Source organism: Gymnodraco acuticeps, unplaced genomic scaffold (assembly GCF_902827175.1).
Source record: "Gymnodraco acuticeps unplaced genomic scaffold, fGymAcu1.1, whole genome shotgun sequence".
NCBI classification, from domain to species: Eukaryota; Metazoa; Chordata; class Actinopteri; order Perciformes; family Bathydraconidae; genus Gymnodraco; species Gymnodraco acuticeps.
The window spans coordinates 155,169-180,664 of NW_022992315.1; the positions used below are offsets into that span (position 1 = coordinate 155,169).

Sequence of the window (25,496 nt, forward strand, 5' to 3'; positions counted from 1 at the left end):
TCCCATCGGCGAAAACACGTGGGTTTGCTGTCCTGGCTCCAGGATGGTGGAATGAGCTCCCCATTGACATCAGGACGGCAGCGGGCTTGCACATCTTCCGGCGCAAACTGAAAACTCATCTCTTTCGACTCCACTTCGAGCGATAGAACTATTAACGAAGCACTTTTATACTAATAAAGGACTGGCTTATCTAAAGCCAGTTGAGTAGCACTTGAAATGTTTGGCTCTATGAAACCTGATGTACTTATATGATTCTGTTTTCTTCAAGTTTGTATTTTGTTGGTCGAACGCACTTATTGTAAGTCGCTTTGGATAGAAGCGTCAGCTAAATGCAATGTAATGTAATGTAATGTAATGTAATGTAATTTACACACGAATTCAACACGAAAATGAACCTTCGCAAGGTCCTTCGGCAATTTTTTGGCATGCTAAAGATTTTGCCACCGCTCACGAAGTTGCTGCCGGAGCCTGAGAAACTCCACTGGCGATCATACGATGGCTTAAGATGCCCTCACGAATGGCCCGATGTTGCTACGATCACAGCCGAATTTGAACATTTCCTTTATCGTGTGTCCATCGGGTTGTTTTATTGCACAACAAAATCATGTAAATATATTATGTAAATAACCCAATTTGTGTTCTGTGAAACTAAAAAGGATATAATATATTATTTTGAAGGACAGTTGACAGGAAGTTGTTGTTGTTATGGAAACAACATTACGGGGAAAACGTAATATTTTCTACATATAACGACGGATAAAGTAAAGAACAAAGTCTGAAGATATCAGTACAGTATCATAGTACTGTAACATAATTGTTTTTGGTACTTTCATTGCAGTTGTATGTCTTAAATGTAATGTAAATGTTGCCTTCGTGTGTGGTTCGGGACCATCTTCGTGCGAAATTCACAATTCCATATTCGTGTGTCCATCGGGTGTCAATTTCGGGACAGTGTGACAGGGCCTTTACTGAAAGGAGGGGAGGCAACTATTTTAAATAACTTTAGGCCAATCTCCAAATTGTCAGTTCTGGCTAAGGTGCTCGAACGACTTGTGAGTGAACAAGTAAAGGAGTTTTTATGTATAAATGATATCCTGTCTAGACATCAGTCAGGATTCAGAAAGAAACACAGCACCATCACTGCGACAATGAAAGTGGTAAATGACATTACTGGTATTTTAGATAATAAGCAGAGTTGTGCAGCTCTGTTTATTGACCTTTCCAAAGCGTTTGACACCATCGATCATCGCATTTTAAAGCAGAGGCTACTCAGTATTGGCATATCCAGCCATGCAGTAGGGTGGTTTGTGAACTACCTCTCTGAAAGGTCCCAATGTGTTCATTTTGATGGACTGTCTTCTGAGTGGTTAAACATTTATAATGGTGTACCACAAGGTTCTGTTTTAGGACCACTTTTATTCTCCATATATATCAACAGCGTAGGTGATAATGTGGATGAAGCTACTTTACATTTTTATGCGGATGATACTGTGATGTATTGTGCAGGTCCCTCCATTAAAGAGGCTGTTGTTAAATTACAGGCTGTTTTTAACACTATTCAGACTCAGCTCTCTGAATTAAAGCTTATTTTAAATGTGGATAAAACCAAGGTAATGCTCTTTTCAAAAGCAAAAAATACACCAGAGACTACTTTGGATATTGTAACTACGCAAGGAACAAAACTTGAAGTTGTTGCCTGTTACAAATACCTTGGTATCTGGCTTGATGATTGTCTCTCTTTTAAACTTTATGTCAATAACCTGCTTAAAACACTGAGGGTTAGGCTAGGTTTCTTTTTTAGAAACAAGTCCTGTTTCTTGCTTGAAGCCAGGAAAAGGCTAGTCACTGTCACCTTTTTACCTGTGCTGGACTATGGTGATTTGTTGTACATGAATGCACCTGCCAATTACCTGAGCAAATTGGATGCTGCGTATCACAGCGCTCTGAGATTTGTCACAAATTGTAAAGCGCTTACTCATCACTGTACACTGTATACCAAGGCAGGTTTACCATCACTCTCTGTACGGAGGCTCAGTCACTGGTACACTTTTATTTATAAAGCTATGTTGGGCAAACTCCCGTTTTACATCTGTTCTCTGGTAAAGCAGAAAGTTGCGGGCAGCTATTGTCTGAGATCGCAGGATGTAGTCTTGTTAGATGTACCAAGAGTAAGGACTGTCTTAGGTAAGACAGCTTTTATGTGCGCAGCTCCACTTGCTTCGAACAGCCTACAGTCCAAATTGAAATTGAGCAATTTTATTTCTCTGAATGTTTTTAAGGCACGTCTGCACGAGATGCTTTCTGACACTATGGGTGTTTGTAAGTGTTGGTGAATATGTAAATATGATGTCCTCTATTGTTTGTTTTTATGTTGTTTTTATGTTTCATGTGGAACTAAATTGATGCAGGTCTCCCTTGTAAAAGAGATCCATGATCTCAAGGGACCTATCTGTCTAAATAAAGGTTTGAAATGAAATGAAATGAAATGGAAGAGAAATGAAACGAGTGCGAGGCTAGAGCAGGCAAACTGGCAAAAACTAGCAGGCAAAAAGGCTTGAGATCCGGGCAGGGAATGAGGGCAGCAGGCTTTTGTTGTGTGGCTGATGAGCATGTCACTGGCAGGTGTGCTTGACTGGACACTTGAAACTTTTGGTTAGTATTCCTTTGTGTTGGGGAAATATTTCCCAAGGCCCATAACTTTGACCCATTATCAGTTCAAACTGTCCTGACTGAGCACACGCACCTCGTAACCTTGGCTGCTGTGCTCTCAGTGTTCTGTCTCCCTGTTCCTGCTTGTTGGCGTCAGCTGATAGAGGTGTTATGGTTCTATCTTGTTATGCAGCATGTTGATTATTCTCTCTGAACTAGCTAAATACACGGGTATGGGGTAGAGATCAACTCTACCGTGAAGTCAGAACCTCTGGCTCTTGGACTTGTGTTGTGAATTCTCCGGCCGAAGATCCAAATAAACCCATCAGTGTTTGACATCAGAGCTCCTGCTCTCCCGTGTCTCCTTTGAGTCGGTGACTCCTCCTGCATACACAGACGTTTCCCCCACACTTTGCATCAGTAATGTTGTGAATGCAGGGCCTTTACTTGCAACAGAACATTTGATTATTGCAGTAAAACTATTTGTGTTTAGTAAATGTAGTATTTGCATGCTTTCCCACCCCTGATGGTCTAAACATGAGCATGGTACGTGAGAAACTGCAGCCTGTGAGCAGGTGTTAGTGTGAACCACCAAGATTTCAGATAAACAAGAAGGAAATGACGAGTGTGTTAATCTATGATTTAGAAACACGTCACTCGAAACACTGTGGTTGGCTTTTCTAAGAGTTTAGTTCCTCTTTATTGAAACTGCTATTCTAAAGAAATGCAGTTTCACATGAACCTTACTCCAAAGGAAGACACCCGTTTCTTTTATGTCAGGGTGTTCTTCTCGTGGTCTAACACAGGTGCATTTCTTTTACTTTTTATTTATTGACATCGTTTATCCATACATGACATTGTTCAAATACAAAATCATTTTTTAAAACATACAAAACATATAGACATGCCCTATGATATACCGTAAAGCACAAATCAGTTTCTTTTTTTTACACTACGGAAAAACAAAAACAAAATGATGTATCTAATGAATTCAAAGTCAAATTAAGGGTGATACAAAATAAAAACTTATTTAGAGGAAAATGTAAGCTGTTTGCAAGACCTGTCTCTTTCAAATGCACATTGGCCAATAATAAAAAATAGATTAAAATAATAAATTAAAATAACAATAATATAATAATAATAATGAAAGTTCTCACTTCTGTACGTAGCTCTTATAGTTTCAGTTTGTATGTTATTTTGATGCAGTCCATGCTTTGATTGCTATACAATACAAACATTGTTTACGCTTAAATAGAACTACTAAACATCTGTAAGTGTTTGAGTGCTCTTTGTTTGCCTTATGACCAAATATCTTGCAAAAAGTAATGACATTCACATGAGGAACGGTGACACGCTAAGCTAAGTTGAAGGATAATGATGAACAGCATAGGGTCTTAACCCGAGCACGAGTGACTGGACCCTACACTCCAGTCACTTATAAGTGGGTCAAAAAGGACCCGTATTAGAATAATATGTGTTTTTATGCCATTTTGGATAAGAACAATCACTTATATAATATTTAGTATTATATTTTCACACTAGAAATATTTTATATTGAATTTTTCACTATTTATAATTTTATTAAAAAAAATTACATTTTGAAAAAAAGGTTTTGAACATATTGATGCAAATATCTCCGCTTTTCTGAGACCCTCACAGTATTCCAGTCCCTTTTCAAGACTCATCTCTTCTCCTCTTGTCTACTCATAGCCCCCCCCCCATCAATCCATGCCGGTTGATCAAGTTTGATAGTCCTATACCCCCCAGCCTAACCTTCCCTTATATTGTAAAGCGACTTTGAGTCCTTGAAAAGCCCTATAAAAATATAATGTATTATTATTATTATTATTATTATTATTATTATTATTATTATTATTATTATTATTATTATTATTATTATTATACTGACAGGTATCAGATCTTGCTGTCTAAAATAATCTTCCTGAGAGGTGTCACTTGTGATGTAGTCTGTGTGGTCTCCAGTGAATGTATTCCTGACAGCAACAGGTAATAAGAATCAAAGGTTCCCAGAGGAAATGCATGCGGGTCATTTTCGACCCACTTATGGAAGCTTGGGGTAGTAATACAAAAACTGCAATTTCTTAAAATGTTTAAAATTAAAATGTAAAATTTGAATGGCATGATATCCAAAACATGTTTTTTGAGGAATAGCTGGAATATGAAATGATAACATTTTTGAATTACAAAGATACTTCAAGAAAACCACCTCACCGACCCACTTATGCATCTAAGGGTTAAAGTCAACACATTAGCAGCACGCTGACTGATTTAGCTCGAAGCCTCAGAGCACAGTGCAGCCCTGCAGTCATGGGTAGACTGCAACAAATGGCCCCTGGGCACAGACTTGCAGGGGCCCCTCCTGTCCTAGGCGCAACACAAACAGACTGTACTGTAGTTGTTTAACCTGTTTTTGTTCTTCATCGTCATTGCACATCTTCTATGGTTTTGTTTCCTAACTGTTTATACTTTTTGCAGGTTACTTTCGGCCTCACCAAAGAGAAGACTATTTGTTGTCATTTTGTGCATCCTCGAGGTGGTTTTGCTACAATTTAAATGTTAAATTCTGTATGATTGTATTCTGTTTTAAATGCACATTTTGTATTGTTCCTGTAACATACTTGAACGATGTTGTCTACTGCACTTGTATGTTTCGTATATTGTATGTTGCATTGTTGGGAAAGCTGAGACTGTTCATTGTCAAACTATGTTGTAAGGATTGTGCGTAGGAAAAAATAAAGGGACTCACAAGGACTATGAAAATATTCAAAGGCTTTGTGTGTCTATGCTATTTAGCATATCTGTGCAGCTTTTAGTCTTTCTTTGTAGTTGTTTTATTTCTCTTTCTGGTCATTTCCAGTCTCTCCTGATTTGGTCTGAAAGCCAAACATGGCTGTAGCTCTGAGTGTTGTCACAGGGTGGGTAAGGAAGGTAGAACACAAGTGTCAGAACTAAACAGCAAGGCAGGGTCAAAATAAATCTGGAACAAGGGGAGCAGGTAAGGTGAAAGATAAAAGATAACAACAAAATAACAGAACTGACTTGGGGAACTCGGGTAGCAGAACCAGGAGGGCACACGAGGGACACCAAGATGTGTTCCTAACGTGTAGGCCCAAGTGCTGGCTGTATTATTCCAGCATGCCAGGTGATATCATAAATCATGCTCTGCGTGTTTGTGTGTGCTAATTATAGTCATACCCTGCAGCTGTAGTTGACACATCAGAACGTGGGTGTGGCAGTGTATTGTGTTTTATTATTTGGAAGGCTCATGTTTTTTAGGCCGAAGAGTAGTGCAACATCGTAGCCTCAAACCACCCTGTGGTAATTCTGCACCGAGCGTAATGCAATCACATTTGGAAATAGATATATTATTTGAATAGATTGCAATAACTAACAATAACACATTTTTTCCCTATAATGTTTTTGGCCTTTCTCATTCTTCTTTTATTCATTTTCCTGTTACACAATGTACCCCCCTTTGTTTATGTGTTGCTACATTTACAGTGTATTCGAACAACGTTTTAGGTTTATGGTCAACTTAAAGCTGCACTTGACTAACAATGGATTCAATAACTGCATTTAAAGGGAGACATGTCTCATAACAATGAACTTGAAGGGAATGATCAGTAACTGCATTTCTTCTTAGTTTTGTGAGGCCTTGGTGTGTCTTGTCTTGTATAGTCCACAACTGCCCTGCTTCTTTGCCTCTATCTGTACCTGATGTGTGTCTCAGGGATTTTGTGAACACCAAAGCAGAGCTAAAAGCAGATTGAATCTTAGAAGTTGTAGGAGCCATTTAACTGAGTTTATGATATAAGTTTTGTTTTAATTGTTTAATATGTCTTATTTTATTAGTATACATATTCTACAAATATTATTTGTTGAATATTTATCTACTCACTTTAGTTGCTTACGCCCCTGAATATATTTGATGACACCCCTTGGTCTCCTATTTGCTATATTATGTGTGTTTATGGGGAAGGGGTTGGTGTTAGACGGGGGAAGCTAAACCAGTACAACCACACACACCAGACACACTGAGAAGGAGAGATGCTGAAATGGAAAATAAATGGATTCATCTTGACAAATGGATCATCGATCTGGATTATTTGTGCGTTAAAATCACACCCCCGTATGTTGGAAGCAGCATTTTGCCTACACATTAAAAACAGTAACTTGAAAAACATAAATGCATCATCTTGGTGAGCATATCTGTGACACTAGCTACACTTGTAAAAGTCAATTGTAATGTTCTTTTCCCCTGTGCATGAGTCCACACAATGCACTCACAGTTAGACATGAGTCACTGATAAGGCGATCAACAGCGCCCCCTACTGTGCCCTGTCACTATATCAAAATATGTTGGAGCTATAGCCAATTGAAGCGCGAGCGTTACATATTTGATGTCACTAAGTCACAATTGGTGTAATGTTCTTCTTTGAATACACACATATGACAGTTAATGCCAGAATGTCACTACATTATGTGGTTTGAGACAACACTGATTGTAAATGTACACACAATGTTTTATTCATGAACACTGACTGTGCTACAGAGGTCTACTTTATGGTCATTGGAGATTAAAAGGTCTTCATACTTCTTACCTCCACCTGTTATTTATGCAATTGGAGGTGGACATGTAACAAGGTTGGCAATCTTTCTGAGTTCCCCTCTATTGCCAATTCTCTTTTTATAAAATACAATAAGCTGGTGGACTTCTCTCTAACTGTCTATTTCCTTCACTAGATGGCAGCAGCATAAAGACATCAGCAGTGGCTTTACTGAGCAGTCAGGGTTTTCAATGTGCCAACAGTCACTTTATAAACATTCATTCTATCTCATAGCAGCCGGTGGACTCTGATGGCTGGGGCCATGGTGATGAATCCATGCACAGAAGTAATCGGTCCAACAGTCAGTGTGTTGTGTTTGTAGAGGTGATTCATTGGTCAGTGACACAAACCCAGCTGCAGGACTTCAAACACTGTGCCTGTGTGCCAGCTCAATAAACAGGACACCTGCCAAATAGTGAGAGTGTATTAACCTCTGAGAATTCAACTAATTACGAACAAAGAAGACGCATATAATAACTATATCAAAACATCCTTTTCTAACTCTCGCAGAGTATTCCAACAAGTTTAGGAAACGTTTTGTGACACAAAATTCATCAATTTGAAGCAGAGTATATTCGCACAACCTCTAACATTCCTACAGAGCATCTTTGGGTTTTAAAAAATAAAACTGTCCACCAGTTAAATTGAATGAATTATTGTTACAAAAACTCCAACACATTTTTTATATAACATGACAAAAGAAATTAAGTAGCCAGAGGTGTGTATGTTTTAAAAAAAGTCTGCTCACATTTGCCTTTGTTTTAAACAGGCTTGGGGAGTAACAGATAACATTGAATGGGATTACTAAATCAGGAAACAAAACAAAGGTAACTATTAGATTCAAGATTTTTCAAGAATCAAAGGTTTATAGTCAGCAGTGGGAAGTAACTAAGTACATTTACTCAAGTACTGTACTTAGGTACAATTTTGCGATACTTGTACTTTACTCCAATGTATGCTACTTTGTAGCCTACTTCTCCTCCAACACAGTTCAGAGGTAAATCGTGTACTTTTCCTCCACTACATGTATTTAATACCTTTAGTTACTTCACAGATGTGGATGAATGATGTGAAATATAATCAAGTGTTAAATCAGACTTTAGTTCCACTTGCAGTAAATCCACAAGCTACCCTGCAGTATACAAAGTCATTCAAACTAGCTGCACCTTTACCAGCTCTGAGAACACTTTCATGATCAATCATTATAAAACACATCATATATATTATTCTGAAATGGACCAATCTGCACAACGACTACTTTTACTGTCGCTACTTTAACTATATTTTGATGCTAATACCTTGAACTTGAGTTACATTTTGAGTGCAGGACTTTTGTAACAGAACTCATAAACTCTGTAGGCTACTTCTACTTTTACTTAAGTAGCCGATTTGAGTACTTTTCCCACCTCTGGTAATCAGGCCCGCCTTAACCTGCCATCAGGCCCTGGGGCTGATAGGTTTTGTAGGCCCCCTATTTAAACAACAAATCAAAGTCATTTATAGCCTCGGCAGGCTCTGTGATCGCACTTCTCCACTCTGCTCTACGCGCGCCTGGTCCTCTCCTCCAGATGAGTGACGTATCGGGCCTGCCTCATGTATTTGTCCAGTTGCCGTTGGCTCCCCTCCACGTAGCAAGTCCTCATTGTCCTCTCCATCTCCTCCAACAGATAATGTCCCTCCTGTCTGTTTTTCCTCTCCCGCTACTCCATCGCTATCAGAACCAGACGGCCTACTTGGTTCCGAGGCCCCGCGGCCGGCACCGCTACTGCTCGGTACAGAACTCATCTGTCCTTCCTCCTCATCCTGGCTTACAGGTTTAAAATAACCTGTAAGCTTCGGCATTTTTTGTAATAGCTGCTTGTCTCGAAACTCCTTTTCCCTCAACAATTTCCTTTCCCGAGCGCCACTCTCAAACTTTTTCTTCTCAAACTTTTTCTCCTAAACAACCTTCATCTGTCACTCAATCACTCGCAATTTGAACAAGTCACATGTGAAACATATTCTCATTCTGATTGGCTGTTAAGTGGTGCCCACTGAGTGTTTCGGAGTCATCATGTTTGAGAAAAATCTCTGGAATCCATAGATCTGATTGATTAGCGGAGCCAATGATCAAAATACTACGGAGGGAAGATATTTTCGTTTGGATTACTGGTCTGGGGGAAGCTCACGAGTGTGTGTGTTTGTGTATTTTTGCGTTTGTGTGTATTATGTTTGTTTCCCGGGGAAAACACTCACGAGAAACACCGGCTGTTGTTGTGCCTGCTGTGACGTCAAGTTACTCCGTTCTCCGCTTGTAATTATGCCGTTACAAGCTTCAACGTTGTATTTATCATCTGAATTTGCCGAAACAAGTTTAATATTCTGAAAGCCAAGACTTTGTTTATTTGAAACCAGATGAAAACAAACTGTAACGGACCCTGCCGTGTTATCTATGATTACTATACGCCACATTCATAATGTCAGCCGGAGGGAGGGGGAGTGAATGGCGAGTGAGAGCTGTCATCTTCCCTTTACAAGCTTCAAAAATGTATTTATCGTGTGATTTTGGAAATAAAAGTTTCATATTCTGAAAGCCAAGACTTTGTTTATTTAAATGTTTTTTTAAAACATCCGAAATAAAAAAACGTTTTTTATTGGCTCATGATAGGCCCCTGATCTCCGTAGGCCCCTGGGCTTCAGCCCAGGTCAGCCCGTGCATTAAGGCGGCCCTGTTGGTAATCATGTTACTTGACTTTAATAATGTGATACTTACATTAGGGTTAATAACCTAATGTAAGTATGACATTATGAAAGTGTAATCAGTAACCTTGTACTGATTACATTTGATTGTCATTATAACAGAATACATGTTAAAGTAAACCTGCCAGCCCTGGTTTTTATAATATATTCCGGGTTGATCTACCTGCAGGTGAATCTGTGCAGCTCACTCTCTCGGAGCTCTGAACGCGCCTCTGCGATTCTCTGCGGGACAGTGACTTTGCCCGGGACGTGAACACATCATGATGGATTCATGACTGCGCCGCTCACTGAACTAAAGATCCGATTAATATCTCTACTTCTCAGGATGACTTTGTTCCTGCTGTTGATGTTGGTGACTGTAGAAAGTAGTCGGTCGGAGGTTTACACCAACCACTGGGCAGTGAGGGTCTCCGGGGGGCCGCAGCAGGCGGACAGAGTGGCAGCGAAATACGGATACATCAACTTCGGACAGGTAACGACTTTATTTCTGTTGATCGGTTATTACTGACGAATGTTGACTTTGTCCGTAAAGTAACAAGTTATGATCATTGTATTAAACAAATGTAAACGTAGGCTACATTTGAATAGGCCTAATGAAAAATGCGTTGATGATCAAAATCAGCTCAGAATGTTGCTTTTATGTTAGACACGATTTGGGAACTTACTTTTTAGCCTAAGTAAATGATCCCACAGGATCGTCATTACGTGGATATTCTGTTAATCCACTATTCTATTACTTTAACACATGAAACATTTAAGGATAACCTGTTAGGTAGTGAGGTATGCTAAATGTTTAAATATATGTTGTGTACAGTTTAAAGAGAGAAGCCGACAACATATTTGAATTTAAGTGCGTTGCGTTAACTCCATTAGTGATTCGGGGCTGTAATAACACTTCCCAAATAATTGCTTTTCGGTTTTCAGGTTGAGAAATATATTGGTTCTCCTCCTTCAGAAGAGTTGATCCTTAAGATACTGTATGCCAGGTACCTAGATAAGGTAAAAGGTTGCATGTGGTAAAACCTTTCAGAAGGACTTGAGGTGAAGTTTGTTTATAGTCTGCTTTTTGTTCATTGACTTGATCAAGATCAAGGAGGTGGAAACATTGAATCATTAGATTTGAGAAGCTTCTACTCTTTTTCTTTTTTTTTGCCCGGTAACTGGAGGAATAAATCAAGTGCTTTACTCATTATTATTGATCCATAAACCTTAGGTAAACTTGTCCTCATCAGAAAGTGACTCTGTGGAGGAGAATAACAGGAGACTAGTGTTTGAAGGAGGTATGGGAGAGGGTGGAAACAGTCTGAAGAATATCACTGCATGTGTGCCAGCTGTGCACATGTGCTAAAAATCCTGCTCACATTTTTGGTGCAAAGAGAGAACATGTGTTGTCCTTTAGCGTTATTGTTTATATGCAGATGGCTTGAATGTGTTTTGATTGGAACATTGTAGCATCAGGTTTAAATCTAAAACAGTTATACCATGAGTGGAGAAGCGATTTAGGTATCAGAACTTTAGATGGATCATTTATAGCCAACTTTTATTTTCTATGTTTTGTTGCATCGTCTTGATGTTGATGTTGTGTTTGGCAGATAGGAAGTCTGGAAGATCATTACCATTTCCACCACAGCAGAGTGGTTCGCAGGGCTGCGTTCTCTCTGAAGGGCCCCCACAGCTTCATCCATATGGACCCCGAGGTGAGGCTCTGATCACTTTCTTTCTAATTAAATCCAAAAATAGTTTTCCCATCTTCCCAGCAGACGTGCAAAACCTGCACATAGTTTACAGTACTACACTGGCAGCAGGTCACAATTCTCTATTTTTCCATTTCATAGGTTTAAAAAGTTGTGGGAAAATATACCTCATGTGATTTAAAAAGATTGATTGTGTTTCTTTTCTACGTAAGTGATAAATATATTTTGTATTAAGTGCAGTTATGTACCAAACAATCAAATAAAAAGTAGATTCTTATGCTTCTCATGGACCGAGTCAATGCAGCTTTATTCATCTGCTAAATAAATAGTCAAACACAATAATATAATAGTTATACGCACCATAATAAACAAAGTGGAAGATTAATCTGACTTAAAGCATTAGCTAGTTGTTTAAATGTGTGTTAGAAACAGTGACAATATCGCTATTGTGAATAATTTGGGCCCTGATAATCATCTAGTGAAAATAAAATATATCAACAGCTATGTTGATATGTAATTCTATATGTATGTTTCTATAGAAAAAAGCAAGCCTTTTTTCCCCCTTGCAACTGATGTTTGGTTCAATTTCGATCCTTAGGTGGACTGGGCTCAGCAGCAGGTAGTGAAGCCAAGAGTAAAGAGGTTTGCTCAGAGCGACCCAAGCTTCATTCATTTCAATGACCCTAAGTGGTCCAACATGTGGTACATTGTAAGTACAGTGCACTGAATCAATCATCCTGCCATTTCCAGTTTAAAAATACAACATAACAAGTGTGCTGCTTGTCGTCGTCGTTGTGTCTTTCCAGCATTGCAGCGATAAGAACAACCAGTGTCGCTCAGAGATGAACATCCAGGCAGCCTGGCAGAGGGGCTACACCGGCAAGAATGTGGTGGTCACCATACTGGATGACGGCATTGAGTGGAGCCACCCTGATCTGGCTCAGAACTATGTATGTGCTATCCATCCTTCTCCAGATATTGATACAGTTCAAAAACATAACTCAAAAAGCACACAACTAGAACAGACAAAGGAGTTTCAGAAATGCCTTTACGTAGAATTTCTTCTTTTTCTTTTTTCTCTAGGACCATCTAGCAAGTTATGACGTCAATGGGAATGACCATGACCCTACACCACGTTATGACTTCCGCAATGCAAACGTGTAATGTCTCCATCTTGTCTTATTCAACGTAGATCTGTTGTGCACTTTCCCCCTCTATGTCCTTTGATCATGTAACTATTGTTCTAATATAGGACCAAGTGACAATACATAGGAGTAGTTGGTGATTGATTCCAGATTCATTTTCAAGAAAATCAGTACGTAAGTGTTGTTGAAACTAAGTGTTGTTGGACCATCCAAACAGCATGTGGAAGCCCTTTTCTAGACAGCAGAATCAGGCAACACTTACATGACCACTTGATAGAGCTGGGCTACATGTACAAAGACTCCTTTTGGTCGCTCAGTCCTTCAGCGGCCTGGTTCCAATATGAACCCCAGTGCTTTGTTGCATGTAGTTCTTCTTCCCCTTTCCTGTCTATCTTCTGTTTAAGTATAATAAAAAAGCCAAAAGCATAATCTTTAAAAATAAAATGTGTTGGGTCTTTTTCCAATTTATGATAGGAAGGCCCACCTGAAATATCAACAGTAAATGTCAGGTTTTGATATCATACCAAAGGAATCATAGGCTGGCAACTTTCAACTAGACTTATGATTTGGCAACAATGATCCATCACAATAGAAGCAACAGTATTCTCCATAGTGTCTTCTCTAGGCTACTTTCACTGTAAGGTTATTTTATTTCAGATATGCCTCTTGAACTGTTCGCACGAGTCTACAATTGAAGCAGATAACAGCTTTGGGTCAGGCTGTAATTATGCTCTGTTTCCATGCAGACATGGAACTCGGTGTGCAGGTGAAGTTGCAGCAGCTGCCAACAACTCCCATTGTATCGTTGGGATCGCCTATAATGCTCGCATTGGAGGTAGAGTTCTCTGTTCTTTCCTCAACACTTCAGCCACACTCGCAGTTTAGTCTGCTGATCCACCATTTTGTTCCAGACTATCTTATTACTATTTGATGAATAGCCAATAATTATGGTGTAGATGTTTATCGTCCCCACAGGATTGACCCCAATGTCCATCATCAGTCTAATGTGTTGGATGGTGTGAACACAGACAAAGGATTCACCAACATAACTTAAAACGGCTTAGGTAGAAAGACAGTCTTTTCTTCAGAGTTTGGTAAACAGGAGACCAGTAAGGAAAGGCAACTAAAACAGCAGTGAGTGAGCCAAAGCAGGGTCACTTAACAATATGTATAACTGCTGGAACGCTAGACACAAAGGTACTAAGAAGAACTGGCAACGAGCGGAATAGGCACTCAAAGTAAATCTACTATAAAAGAGAACGGGTAATGAGAAACAGGTTAAATGAATTAGGATGAGGGTGAATGATCATCCAGACAGAGAATACTCAAGGGCAGGAAAACAGAACATTGTCTGTTGAGTGTGTCTAAAGTTTTAGTATTGATATTACCTTGGATACAGGGATTCGGATGCTGGATGGTGATGTGACCGATTTAGTCGAAGCCAAGTCCCTGGGAGTGCGACCTGACTACATCGACATCTACAGTGCTAGCTGGGGGCCAAAAGACGATGGCAAGACAGTGGATGGCCCAGGGCAGCTAACTAAGCAGGCTTTTGAGCAAGGCATCAAGAAGGTTTGAAAAAGACCGAACTTCTGAGCAGACTTATGCACGTATAATTGTGTAGAATTACATCGCTACATCACTATCTGTCCCACAGGGTCGCAAAGGCTTGGGGTCCATTTTTGTCTGGGCGTCAGGTAACGGGGGCCAGCAGGGAGACCACTGTTCATGTGACGGTTACACCAGCAGTATCTACACCATCTCCATCTCTAGCGCCACAGAGAACGGAAACAAGCCCTGGTACCTGGAGGCCTGCAGCTCCATCCTGGCGACCACTTACAGCAGTGGAGAGTTTAACGAGAGGAAGATTGTGAGTACTGCATACAATGTTCCTTAATCAATGAGACATACATGATCTAATATGTGTGATTCCTATTAACTGATGGTCACCCACAAATCGCCTGCACTGTTTAGATAACTGTACTCAAACAAACACCAACAGTTAGCTACAAGCTGGTGGACGTACAGGACTGTAGCCGCTAAAGAGACAGTATGCTACGTTGTTAGCATGTAGTAAATAAGCTAAATCCCTGATGCTGTGAGTCATGTTTGTGCTCAGGTTGTGGTTATCTGACTGCAAATGTTCATCCTCTATGGTAGCTTGCTGTAAAGTGATCATCAAATGAAAAGTAGGGACCCTTTCTCACAGTTTTTAATTCAGTATGTCATTTTTAAGAGAACCATTCTCCTGTTCACAGCTATGAGGTGAGGCTTGAAAACAGTGTACAAAGGTTGTTGTAAGGTGTAATTTGCAAGCATGTGTGAGTGGGTACTACTGTGTTTGTGTGTGTGTGTGTGTGTGTGTGTGTGTGTGTGTGTGTGTGTGTGTGTGTGTGTGTGTGTGTGTGTGTGTGTGTGTGTGTGTGTGTGTGTGTGTGTGTGTGGGAGAAGACCAAAGATCAACAGAGGTTGTGTTGGCTAGAGTAAATACAAATTAGAGAAAGATGGACCCTGTGAAGTGATACAAATGTATGCTATTGCTAACACATATGTATTAATCAACCCAGTCTCACGGCATTTCGTGTTATAGTCACGACATTTAATCTATTGATTCGTGTTCACCAACACGATTTTCCCCTTTTTTTCGTGTCACACAGAACGATTTTAAAAGCAATGTATTTCTATTGGTAGTATGTTTCGTGCCTGTACCACGTCTTTTTGTCCGGTCGGGTCGTGGAAGACCGGAAGCTGTGTGGTTCATAAAAACATGTTCTTACTCAATATCAAGCCACAATTATTGTTTTTATTTTAAATCGTATAATGTCGGACTTTTTTTGTCGTCTGTGAGGAAAATAAATGGGGCTCAGAGCCTCAGAATACTGAAATCTGTATTTTTTTCCTTCTAATTTGTTTGTGTTAATGCGATATTAAATCCGAAAAACTTTTTAAAAAAAAGAAAATAATACTTTATTCCGAGTGTTCTTGCTGTTCTCTTTGGAAGTCATCACATAACGGCATTGTAATACACGGTTCGGCTGCATTACATATTACAGATCTGCCGTAGTTCTTTATTTATAGAGCCCTGATGAGAAGACCTTTGGAAAAACTGGAAGAAATGCCGCCGAAACTGAATACTTGACGTGGATCATAAATATATCAACAATTAAACAACATCTTCAATTTCTCTTCACACAATACGTCTCCTTGCAGTATCAACACTAATTCGGCTGACTTTTACATTTGATCTAATTCACAGATAGGTTATATTTACACCATAACGGTGCACAGCTGATATAAAAGGACTTGTCGTTTTTAAAGATATTACTGATTTTCTTTGAATATAAGAATGTAAATACTGAGTCTGAAATAGTATAGCAATATGCTGTAAAATTATGTGAAAACATGAATAAAACGACACATCTTCAGATGTTGTACATACATAAGTGTCCTACACTAATAATACAAAGTTATTATGGCTGTGTGTACCTTGTGAGCTGATCAGATTTTGGCCACTTTATGATGTCATAACGATTTTTTGGCTAGTGGTTAAAGCACGTTATTGAATTATTGTTTTTATGTGTTATATTTGATGAAACAAATATTAAGAGTACATATTTTCATAGGAGGAAAGTAGAAGGTCAATGATAGAAATATAGAGTATAAAAAATCAAGAAGATACTATAAGTGATCTCTACAATAAAACAGTTTAGTGCAGAATGTACACAGATATTAATAGGAGGATGTGCAAAACAGAAAAACGAATTAACCTTTATTTAAACATTAAAGAATACTTTAGGTTAAGGTATTCTTTTAAATAAGAACAAAGCGTTGGGGGTATCTATCTACAGATAAATATTAAGCCTGACAAAGTACTTAACGTCTAAATATTGCTTTCCTGCAATGTTAACTATGTTGAAGCACTTATTTTAACTGATATTATACACATTAATTATACTCTTATGTATGTAGATGGTATAAGAAATGTGCAGAATATGACAGTTTAATGGTGGAGGTATACACATATTGATAGATGTCTTGTAATGCACTGTTGAGGAACCTGTTACCCAAGTTTTTCATTCATTGCATAACTACACCATAGTTGTGTATATGATAATAAATCTTAAATCTTGAAAGGGATGTGCAAAATAGCCATAATATACAGTCTTTAATTAACTATTAGTAGAGAATAACGAGTAATGAATATACTTTATTACTCGTTTCCATTCATGTCAATTGCAGATACATGTTTAGTCTTCTCAAGCACCAACTATCAAATATCTCTCCTGATTGTTGGCACTTGACAATCACCTTACCTGCATTTTACTCAGGTGTAACTAAAGTCTGATTTAAGGGTTGTTTATATTTCACATCATTAATCAGAATCTGCAAAGTAACTCAAATAAATGTAGTAGAGTAAAAATACTACAATTGTAGTGGAGTAGAATTACAAAGTAACAATGAGCTGTCATGTGGGTATATATTAATGCTGCGCATTATGGACACAAGCGATTTTCACCCATTTATTAATTATATGTTTTACATTTGATAACACCAATGTGTAACCCTTGTGTTATGTTCACATTTCACACCCTTTGGTAATGTTCGGGTCAAATTGACCCGGGACATATTTCAGGGTTTAAAACAAATACAGAACTAAATTCAACATGCACAATTCCTTATATATATTGTCTTTAACTCATTCCCCAACAATATAAATGAAATATATGATTAGTTTTTGAAAATACTCTTTGCTAGATCAAATGTAACAATGGAAGTGTCCATCGTTTTTTGTGATAAAAATGTAATTTATGTTAAAAAAAAATACACTGTAATAAAAACTAAGTTTACATTTTGCTCATGCTTTTCTAGGACAAATGCAAAATGAAACATTTTTTCATTAATGTTTAATCTGTCATATAATAATCAAAGCCCTGAAGGAAATAAAGCAATTTATCAGCAATTGGAACACAAGAACCACACAGCCAAAAGTATTTGGCTGTGAAATAGAGAGAATGAAACATCCATATAAATGACATAGAACAGATATAAACACAAAGCAAATAAAAACAATTAACAGTCACTTATCATAAAATACAGTATATCCGAAAAATATATTGATGAAGTGACGCTGCAGAACATCATGTGAGTCAATGGGCAAGTCCGTTTAGGAAACACATGATGTACAGAACTTCTTCGTGTGTATAGCACAGATGTACTTGTTGCAGTTGTCAGGGCTGAGTGAGGCAAGCAGGACCCAAATGCAGATGAACAGAAAAAAATACCTTTATTTCAAGGCTACTGAAACAAACTTGGACAAAACTACTCTCACCCCGTGAACAACGTCCAAATACGACAAGGAACTCACAAAGACTAACAGAAAACACAGAACCTAAATACACACAGGACTAATCAAACAAACAAGAGACAGGTGAGGAGGGAGGAGAAAACACAGGGGCACCAGGTGAACACAATCGGGTAATCAGGGATGGAAAACAGACAGAAAGCAACAGGCAGGAACGGGGGGTGAACACTTTACAAAATAAAACAGGAAACCAAAGACAGAAAAAGAGAAGACAAAACACAACACGGACAGATCGTGACAGCAGTTGCTGCATGTAGTCTGTGTCTTTGAGTCCTTTGAGGGTCCACAGACCTCACAGCTGGCTGTGGGGGTCTTCCAGATGCTGATTGTGGGGGTCTTCTTGCGGCTGGCTGTGAGTCAAGTTCATCTTCCAATTTGCTGTCAAATTCTGAGTTTACCTCCACATTATCCTCATCTTCAGAAATGTCTTCCTGTTCCACTTCACCGTGTTCTTCTAATGCATTCCACTCACTCTCATCCATTATTAGCTCCAAGGCTCTGAGCAGAATATCTTTTGGCCATTTTGTTGGTAGATAATTGTAGTTCTGCACTACACTGTTACTACACTGAGGTTATGTCTCTGTTTAGTCCCTCCTCCGGCGTGCAGGTGCGAGGGGGGACAGTGCGAGAAAATGTAAAATATTTATACATTTCTGGAAGATCTAAAAATGTTTATAATGTTCTAGGATAGTTTTGTGTACACACTACAAAGGGTAAAGATCAAGGGAAAACAGGATCAAACAGCTTCTCTATGCATACAATTGTGTGTGTGTGTGTGTGTGTGTGTGTGTGTGTGTGTGTGTGTGTGTGTGTGTGTGTGTGTGTGTGTGTGTGTGTGTGTGTGTGTGTGTGTGTGTGTGTGTGTGTGTCTTTAGTTTGTGTGTTTCTGTGTGTTTTTCTCTGTCTGTCTGTCCTGGTATTGTATTCGGGTCAGATTGACCCGAACCTCTTATGAAGGACATAAATGCGGGTGGGCATTTTTTCATAAATGGAAAAAAATAAAAACAATTTCACATGTCCTTCACAATAAATAAGCCCGGCCATTGAGTTTCAGGTTGAACGAAAATATCCTTATATTTGTTTTTATTCATTGAAAATGGAAATCGGGTCAATTTGACCCGAACACCACACAAGGGTTTTAATACTGGCAACTTCTAATTGTGGGGAAAACGAAAACGTTCAGTAGAGACGTCCCATAGAACATTTTGCGAAACACATGTGTAGCCAGCATGTGTAGTTCTGGGGGGCGTTCGATTCCAGTTTTGGATAGTCTGGCGTGGTTTCGTTCCATTTCAAACAGCTGTTTGACACTCGGCGTAACCTTGGCGCACTGCCACTCCAACATCCAATCCCAGAGCTTGAAGATTAATCACGGGAGAGTTGGGTGTAACGCGTTACTTTGTAACGCATTACTGTAATAATATTACTTTTGTCGGTAGTAGTGTAACCAGGGTTGGGAGGGCTACTTTGTAAATGTAATCAGTTACTGATTACTGATTACATGGCTCTGAAAGTAATCCGAAAACAGTTACAGTTACGTGTCTTAAAAAAGTAACGTAATCAGATTACTTTTGGATTACTTTCTTTTTCCATCCCAGATGGTATGTTTTGGTGAACAGGAGACACAAAAAGCAAAAGGAAACTGAACGTGTTTTTACTGTTTTAATGGTTTATCAAGAGCACAACTAAAACATAACATCTGAAACGATGCAACAACATAATGAACTTTTTGGGGATGCAGCTTGGGATGTGAGGAGTGAGGGACACGGCTTAGAACGAGCGTGTCGCCTTCTGTCCTGCCAGTGTTGGCAGGACATGAATTAAAATGTCAAACTCGGACTTCATTTTAAGGATATGTCGGCCAGGGGTTTAGAGCTATATTTGTTTAAGCACCGGATTGGCAAAACAGGAGAGTGTGTGCACCAGTCTGCCTTGATCTATGAATTCATGTCTGTGACTCTCACAGTATCTGCTGCCCACAGCTGTTTTATAGAAGGAAAACCTCCTTCATTCATGAAATCTCTGCAGCACCAGGAGGCAGCGGGAGGGTTAACTCAGCCTCTGAGAAGAGGAGCGTGCCTCGCAGTGCCTTTCACGCACCGCCTTTCACGCACCGCCTTCACTGTGTTTACCTTCAGAAATAGTCATTAGTAAGGCTAAAGAGCGACCGCAGGCTGATGTGTTTTAACCACACACACCTATATATACACACACACGCGATTTAAACGCAGACTTTTGTTCCTCCATGTTTCGTTGTTATTGTTTCACTGAGCGAGCGGATCCGCGATTTTTTTTCAAACGCTTTTTTGGTCCATCTGCGGCGGTAATAGGTTTTGTGCGCTGTGATGATTCGGCTGTACCTACTATGAATATTAAATGTTGAGAGGAAATCTTTCCACCAATAATTCCAATAAGTAATCTAAAATGTATTCACTTCAGGTTTACGAAAGTAACTGTAATCAGATTACTCGTTTTTCAAATGTAACGCGAGCTGAATACAGTTACTTGATTTGTGTATTCTGATTACGTAACGCCGTTACATGTATTCCGTTACAACCCAACCCTGAGTGTAATGCGCTACTTTTATAATTCAGTAATCAAACTACAGTTAGCCTACTAACATTGCCCCGACACGCGTTACTTCATTACTTACTAAAATCAGTCATAATCAAACCTCAACAAACACCTTCAAAGAACACATGCTAAGGTGAAGCTAACGCACAGCTATTTGTTGTTTGTTTATATCACGCAGTCTGTTCTTCTTCTCTGTCTTCCAGTTGTTGCCTGTTTTGAATGACGAATACACACTACCGCCGCCTGTTGGTAAGGAGAGTTATTGCCACTCACGCATGCGCAGTTCGTACGTGCTCGGCTGAAGTCTTGGCGGTGTGTTCCAGTGCAACACATGGCCAACACGCAGGAGAACACGCCGACGCAACAGCGTGAGCAGAGATAGACTGCACAAAATATATAGATAGCAGGAGACAGAGGACAGCCACGGTCAGATAGGAAAACATTCAGTATCTGGATCAGTCTTATGCGACAATGGAAACTGAACTAAAGAGAACATTTGAAACTTTAGCAGTCTGCGTGATCTGCCTGTAGGGAGGGGCGGGCCGGCCCTGCGAGTAAAGTAACGAGTAAAGTAACGAGTTACTTTATGTAGAGAGTAACGAAGTAGTGTAATATATTGCTTTTTTTTTAAAAAGTAATATGTAATATACTACTTTTTGTTAGTAACGACCCCATCTCTGATCACGGGGACTGTAGTCCTAAACGAAAGCTGGGGATTATGGGTAGTGTCTTCGGCCATCCTAAACTCAGAAATGTTTTTCGGATTTAATATCGTATTAACACCATATCCCTACATATGGGCTCAGAACAGTCTCATAATACACACATGCACACAGAAGGATTCACACTTGTATTTCCGGATCCACACTTGTGTTTTTTAATGCACACACAAATGTGTTCCGTTTCATATAGGACATGTAAATAAAATCCAATTACAGAAAAAAGTCTTACATGTGTATTTTTGATCTTCACATATTTGTTTTCCATTTAAAACCTCTGAACCTGCAAACACAAACAGCTTTCTGTGCACGGATCGCTGTGCATTCGTGTGTGTTTTTTTTTAGACTCCCCTGACGTTCACCCGATTCGTACTTGTAATTTTTTCTATCTATAGCCAATCAGATGTCTCCTTCATTCTAAGCCAATCACATGAGCGCGCCCCCACGAGGGTATGATTTCTTGCGTTCATGACGTAGCGCTTCATATACGCATTTTGCGCTGTCCGGTCAGCTCGCTAAAGGCCCTGTCACACTGTCCCGAAATTGACACCCGATGGACACACGATAAAGGAAATGTTCAAATTCGGCTGTGATCGTAGCAACATCGGGCCATTCGTGAGGGCATCTTAAGCCATCGTATGACCGCCGGTGGAGTTTCTCAGGCTCCGGCAGCAACTTCGTGAGCGGCAACTTCGTAAGGCATCGTGAGGGCATCTTGTCAAATCGTGTCATCTTCGTGTTATCATCGGTGCATTCACCCTCACTCTGATCGGGGCGAATGCCCGATGGCACCGATGATAACAAGATGCCCTCACGATGGCCTTACGAAGGGCACAATTGACACACGAATTCAACACGAAAATGAACCTTCGCAAGGTCCTTCGGCAATTTTTTGGCATGCCAAAGATTTTGCCACCGCTCACGAAGTTGCTGCCGGAACCTGAGAAACTCCACCGGCGGTCATACGATGGCTTAAGATGCCCTCACGAATGGCCCGATGTTGCTACGATCACAGCCGAATTTCAACATTTCCTTTATCGTGTGTCCATCGGGTTGTTTTATTGCACAACAAAATCATGTAAATATATTATGTAAATAACCCAATTTGTGTTCTGTGAAACTAAAAAGGATATAATATATTATTTTGAAGGACAGTTGACAGGAAGTTGTTGTTGTTATGGAAACAACATTACGGAGAAAACGTAATATTTTCTACATATAACGACGGATAAAGTAAAGAACAAAGTCTGAAGATATCAGTACAGTATCATAGTACTGTAACATAATTGTTTTTGGTACTTTCATTGCAGTTGTATGTCTTAAATGTAATGTAAATGTTGCCTTCGTGTGTGGTTCGGGGCCATCTTCGTGCGAAATTCACAATTCCATATTCGTGTGTCCATCGGGTGTCAATTTCGGGACAGTGTGACAGGGCCTTTAACAGAGGGCGGAGCATCAGGTGATTATGCAGAGCTGCGTGTCTGTCTCACCCAGCAGCTGATCTGATCTCTCTCTCGCGTCCGGTTATACTTCACTCGCGTTTATGTCCATATCGATCAGATCCAGCTCTCCTGATCGGCCTTTATAGAGAGCACCGATCAAACTATTAAGAGTGAATATCTGCCGATAATGACCGGCGGGGCTCCCCCCGTTGACAGTTCATTGTCTAGCACTGGCTTCGTAGTGCACTGATCGATTAGGCTAAGCTAACCTGTAGCCAGGGCCGGACTGGGACAATATGTCAGGCCGGGAATTATACACCCAGCCAGGCCACTACCAGTTTTCTTTTGTGCCATTTTCCTGGATTTATTTGTCAATATTTACAGCGTTGCTGCCCATAGTGATAGCCCTAAACTTTAAATCTACTACCCCAGAATAAACATATGGACATGGGCTACTATTTAAAAAAAAATTGCAAATCTATTTAGGAACCTATCCATGTGAACATATTTTAAGTGGAGGTGGACCTCAAATCCTCTAGGGGGGTCCGGGACACACAGAGACCAATCGAGGGCTTTAGTGTATGATCTGTATGAAAGTGTTCATGTCGGCAGGCCACATCATGTAGACAGCCAGTCACCCTCTGTGAGGCAGAGTCAGACCCACATTTGCGAAGCGTTGCGTTGACAATACATACATAAAGAAAAAAAAATCCTCAGGCCAGCAGGCCACTTAACAGGCCAGGACATCGGGAAACCTCCCGGTCCTCCCGATGGCCAGTCCGGGCCTGCCTGTAGCTGCTCCCTCCCTCCACACTCACAACATTACATTACATTACATGTCACTTGTTAGACACTTTTATCCAAAGCGACTTACATACTCAATACTGTGGGCAATCCCCACAGGAGCAATTTGGTGTGAAGTGTCTTGCCCAGGGACACAACGACATGCTCACTGCAGTGGGGTTTGAATCTGTGACCTCCTGATCCGAATACCAACTCACAACCCACTGCACCACACGCCTCACAACAACTTCATACAGACATAAATAAAGCAGCTGTATTCGCCACACAGGAAACACACATTTAAAACGGTTTTGCCTGCCGTTTTTGTGTACACAAGCATTCATCAATGGTTCGGAAAGTGGTGCTGTACCTTAATAATATAAAGGCTTGTATTTGCGTGCATTTCCTGTTCGGAAAGTGGCGCTGTACTGAGAGTGGAGGTGTCCTGAGATTAGCGCCCGCAGGCAGGCTCCATGGACCTGTCAGCTCCGGACTGCGCAAAATGCGTACATGAAGCGCTACGTCATGAACGCAAGAAATCTACCCTCGTGGGGGCGCACTCATGTGATTGGCTTAGAATTGAGGAGACATCTGATTGGCTATAGATAGAAAAAATTACAAGTACGAATCGGGTGACCGTCAGGGAAGTCTCAAAAAACCCACACACGAATGCACAGCGATCCGTGCACAGAAAGCGGTTTGTGTTTGCAGGTTCAGGGGATTTAAATGGAAAACAAATATGTGTGGATCAAAAATACACATGTAAGACTTTTTTCTGTATTTGAATTGTATTTACATGTATATGAAACGGAACACATTTGTGTGTGCATTGAAAAACACAAGTGTGGATCCGGAAATACAAGTGTGAATCCTTTTGCGGATCATGAAATACAAGTGTGAATCCTTCTGTGTGCATGTGTGTATTATCAGACTGTTCTGAGCCCATACATTGCGGCTAAAACATCCAATCAGCGAGCTTAAACCATAGCTGAGGATCTTGGGTAATCAGTTCAGTGGCTGTGTATCGCAATGATGCTCAAAATGTCCGTTATAGGCCTACGTCTGTTTCCGGTTCTTTTTATTTTGAAATTCAGTTCCTGACGGACGCCAAAAAAGCCAGAGATTATGGAATTAAACAAATAAATAAAAACAAGGATAATTGTGTGTTATTGGTGAGTAAATAACAGTGTGTTATTTAGAAAATAATAACAAATTAGAAGGGAAAAAAGATTAAAAAAAATACAGATTTCAGTATTCTGAGGCTCTGAGCCCCATTTATTTTCCTCACAGACGACAAAAAAGTCCGACATTATACGATTTAAAATAAAAACAATAATCGTGGCTTGATATTGAGTAAGAACATGTTTTTATGGGACAACATTCTCTTCTTTCCTGTCAGAAAAGATGGTCATTTGTATCCTAGGCTTAAGGAGAGATAGACTGCGGTACATTTAATAATTTCAATGTAATCCCTGACAGGATACATACTGATTGATTTTAACAGGAAAATGCAGGCCCTAATACAGTACAGATTAATACTAGAAGGAATTCCATGCTACTGAATCAACTCTACTGTGTTTGTGCTGCCTTACAGATCACCACTGACCTCCGACACCGCTGCACTGATGCTCATACCGGCACTTCTGTCTCCGCTCCCATTGTGGCTGGAGTCATCGCTCTCGCCCTGGAGGCCAAGTCAGTCTGGCTGTTTGCATCTGTCTTCTGTATTTTCTTATGTCTTCTAAGACCTTCTGCTGCCAA

At 39.9% G+C, this 25,496-nt stretch overlaps 1 protein-coding gene across 1 annotated transcript in view; it reads left to right on the forward strand.

The window, feature by feature from the left end:
* Window positions 1–10,053: 10,053 nt before the first annotated feature.
* Window positions 10,054–25,496, forward strand: part of pcsk6 (proprotein convertase subtilisin/kexin type 6) — a gene marked incomplete at its 3' end in the record, with an annotated part of 33,011 nt that continues 17,568 nt past the window's right edge. The window contains 9 exon segments of the mRNA XM_034208410.1: window positions 10,054–10,488; window positions 11,609–11,713; window positions 12,309–12,419; window positions 12,517–12,660; window positions 12,794–12,870; window positions 13,602–13,690; window positions 14,255–14,427; window positions 14,513–14,725; window positions 25,330–25,430. Of these exon segments, the coding sequence (XP_034064301.1) occupies window positions 10,288–10,488; window positions 11,609–11,713; window positions 12,309–12,419; window positions 12,517–12,660; window positions 12,794–12,870; window positions 13,602–13,690; window positions 14,255–14,427; window positions 14,513–14,725; window positions 25,330–25,430 (1,214 nt within the window).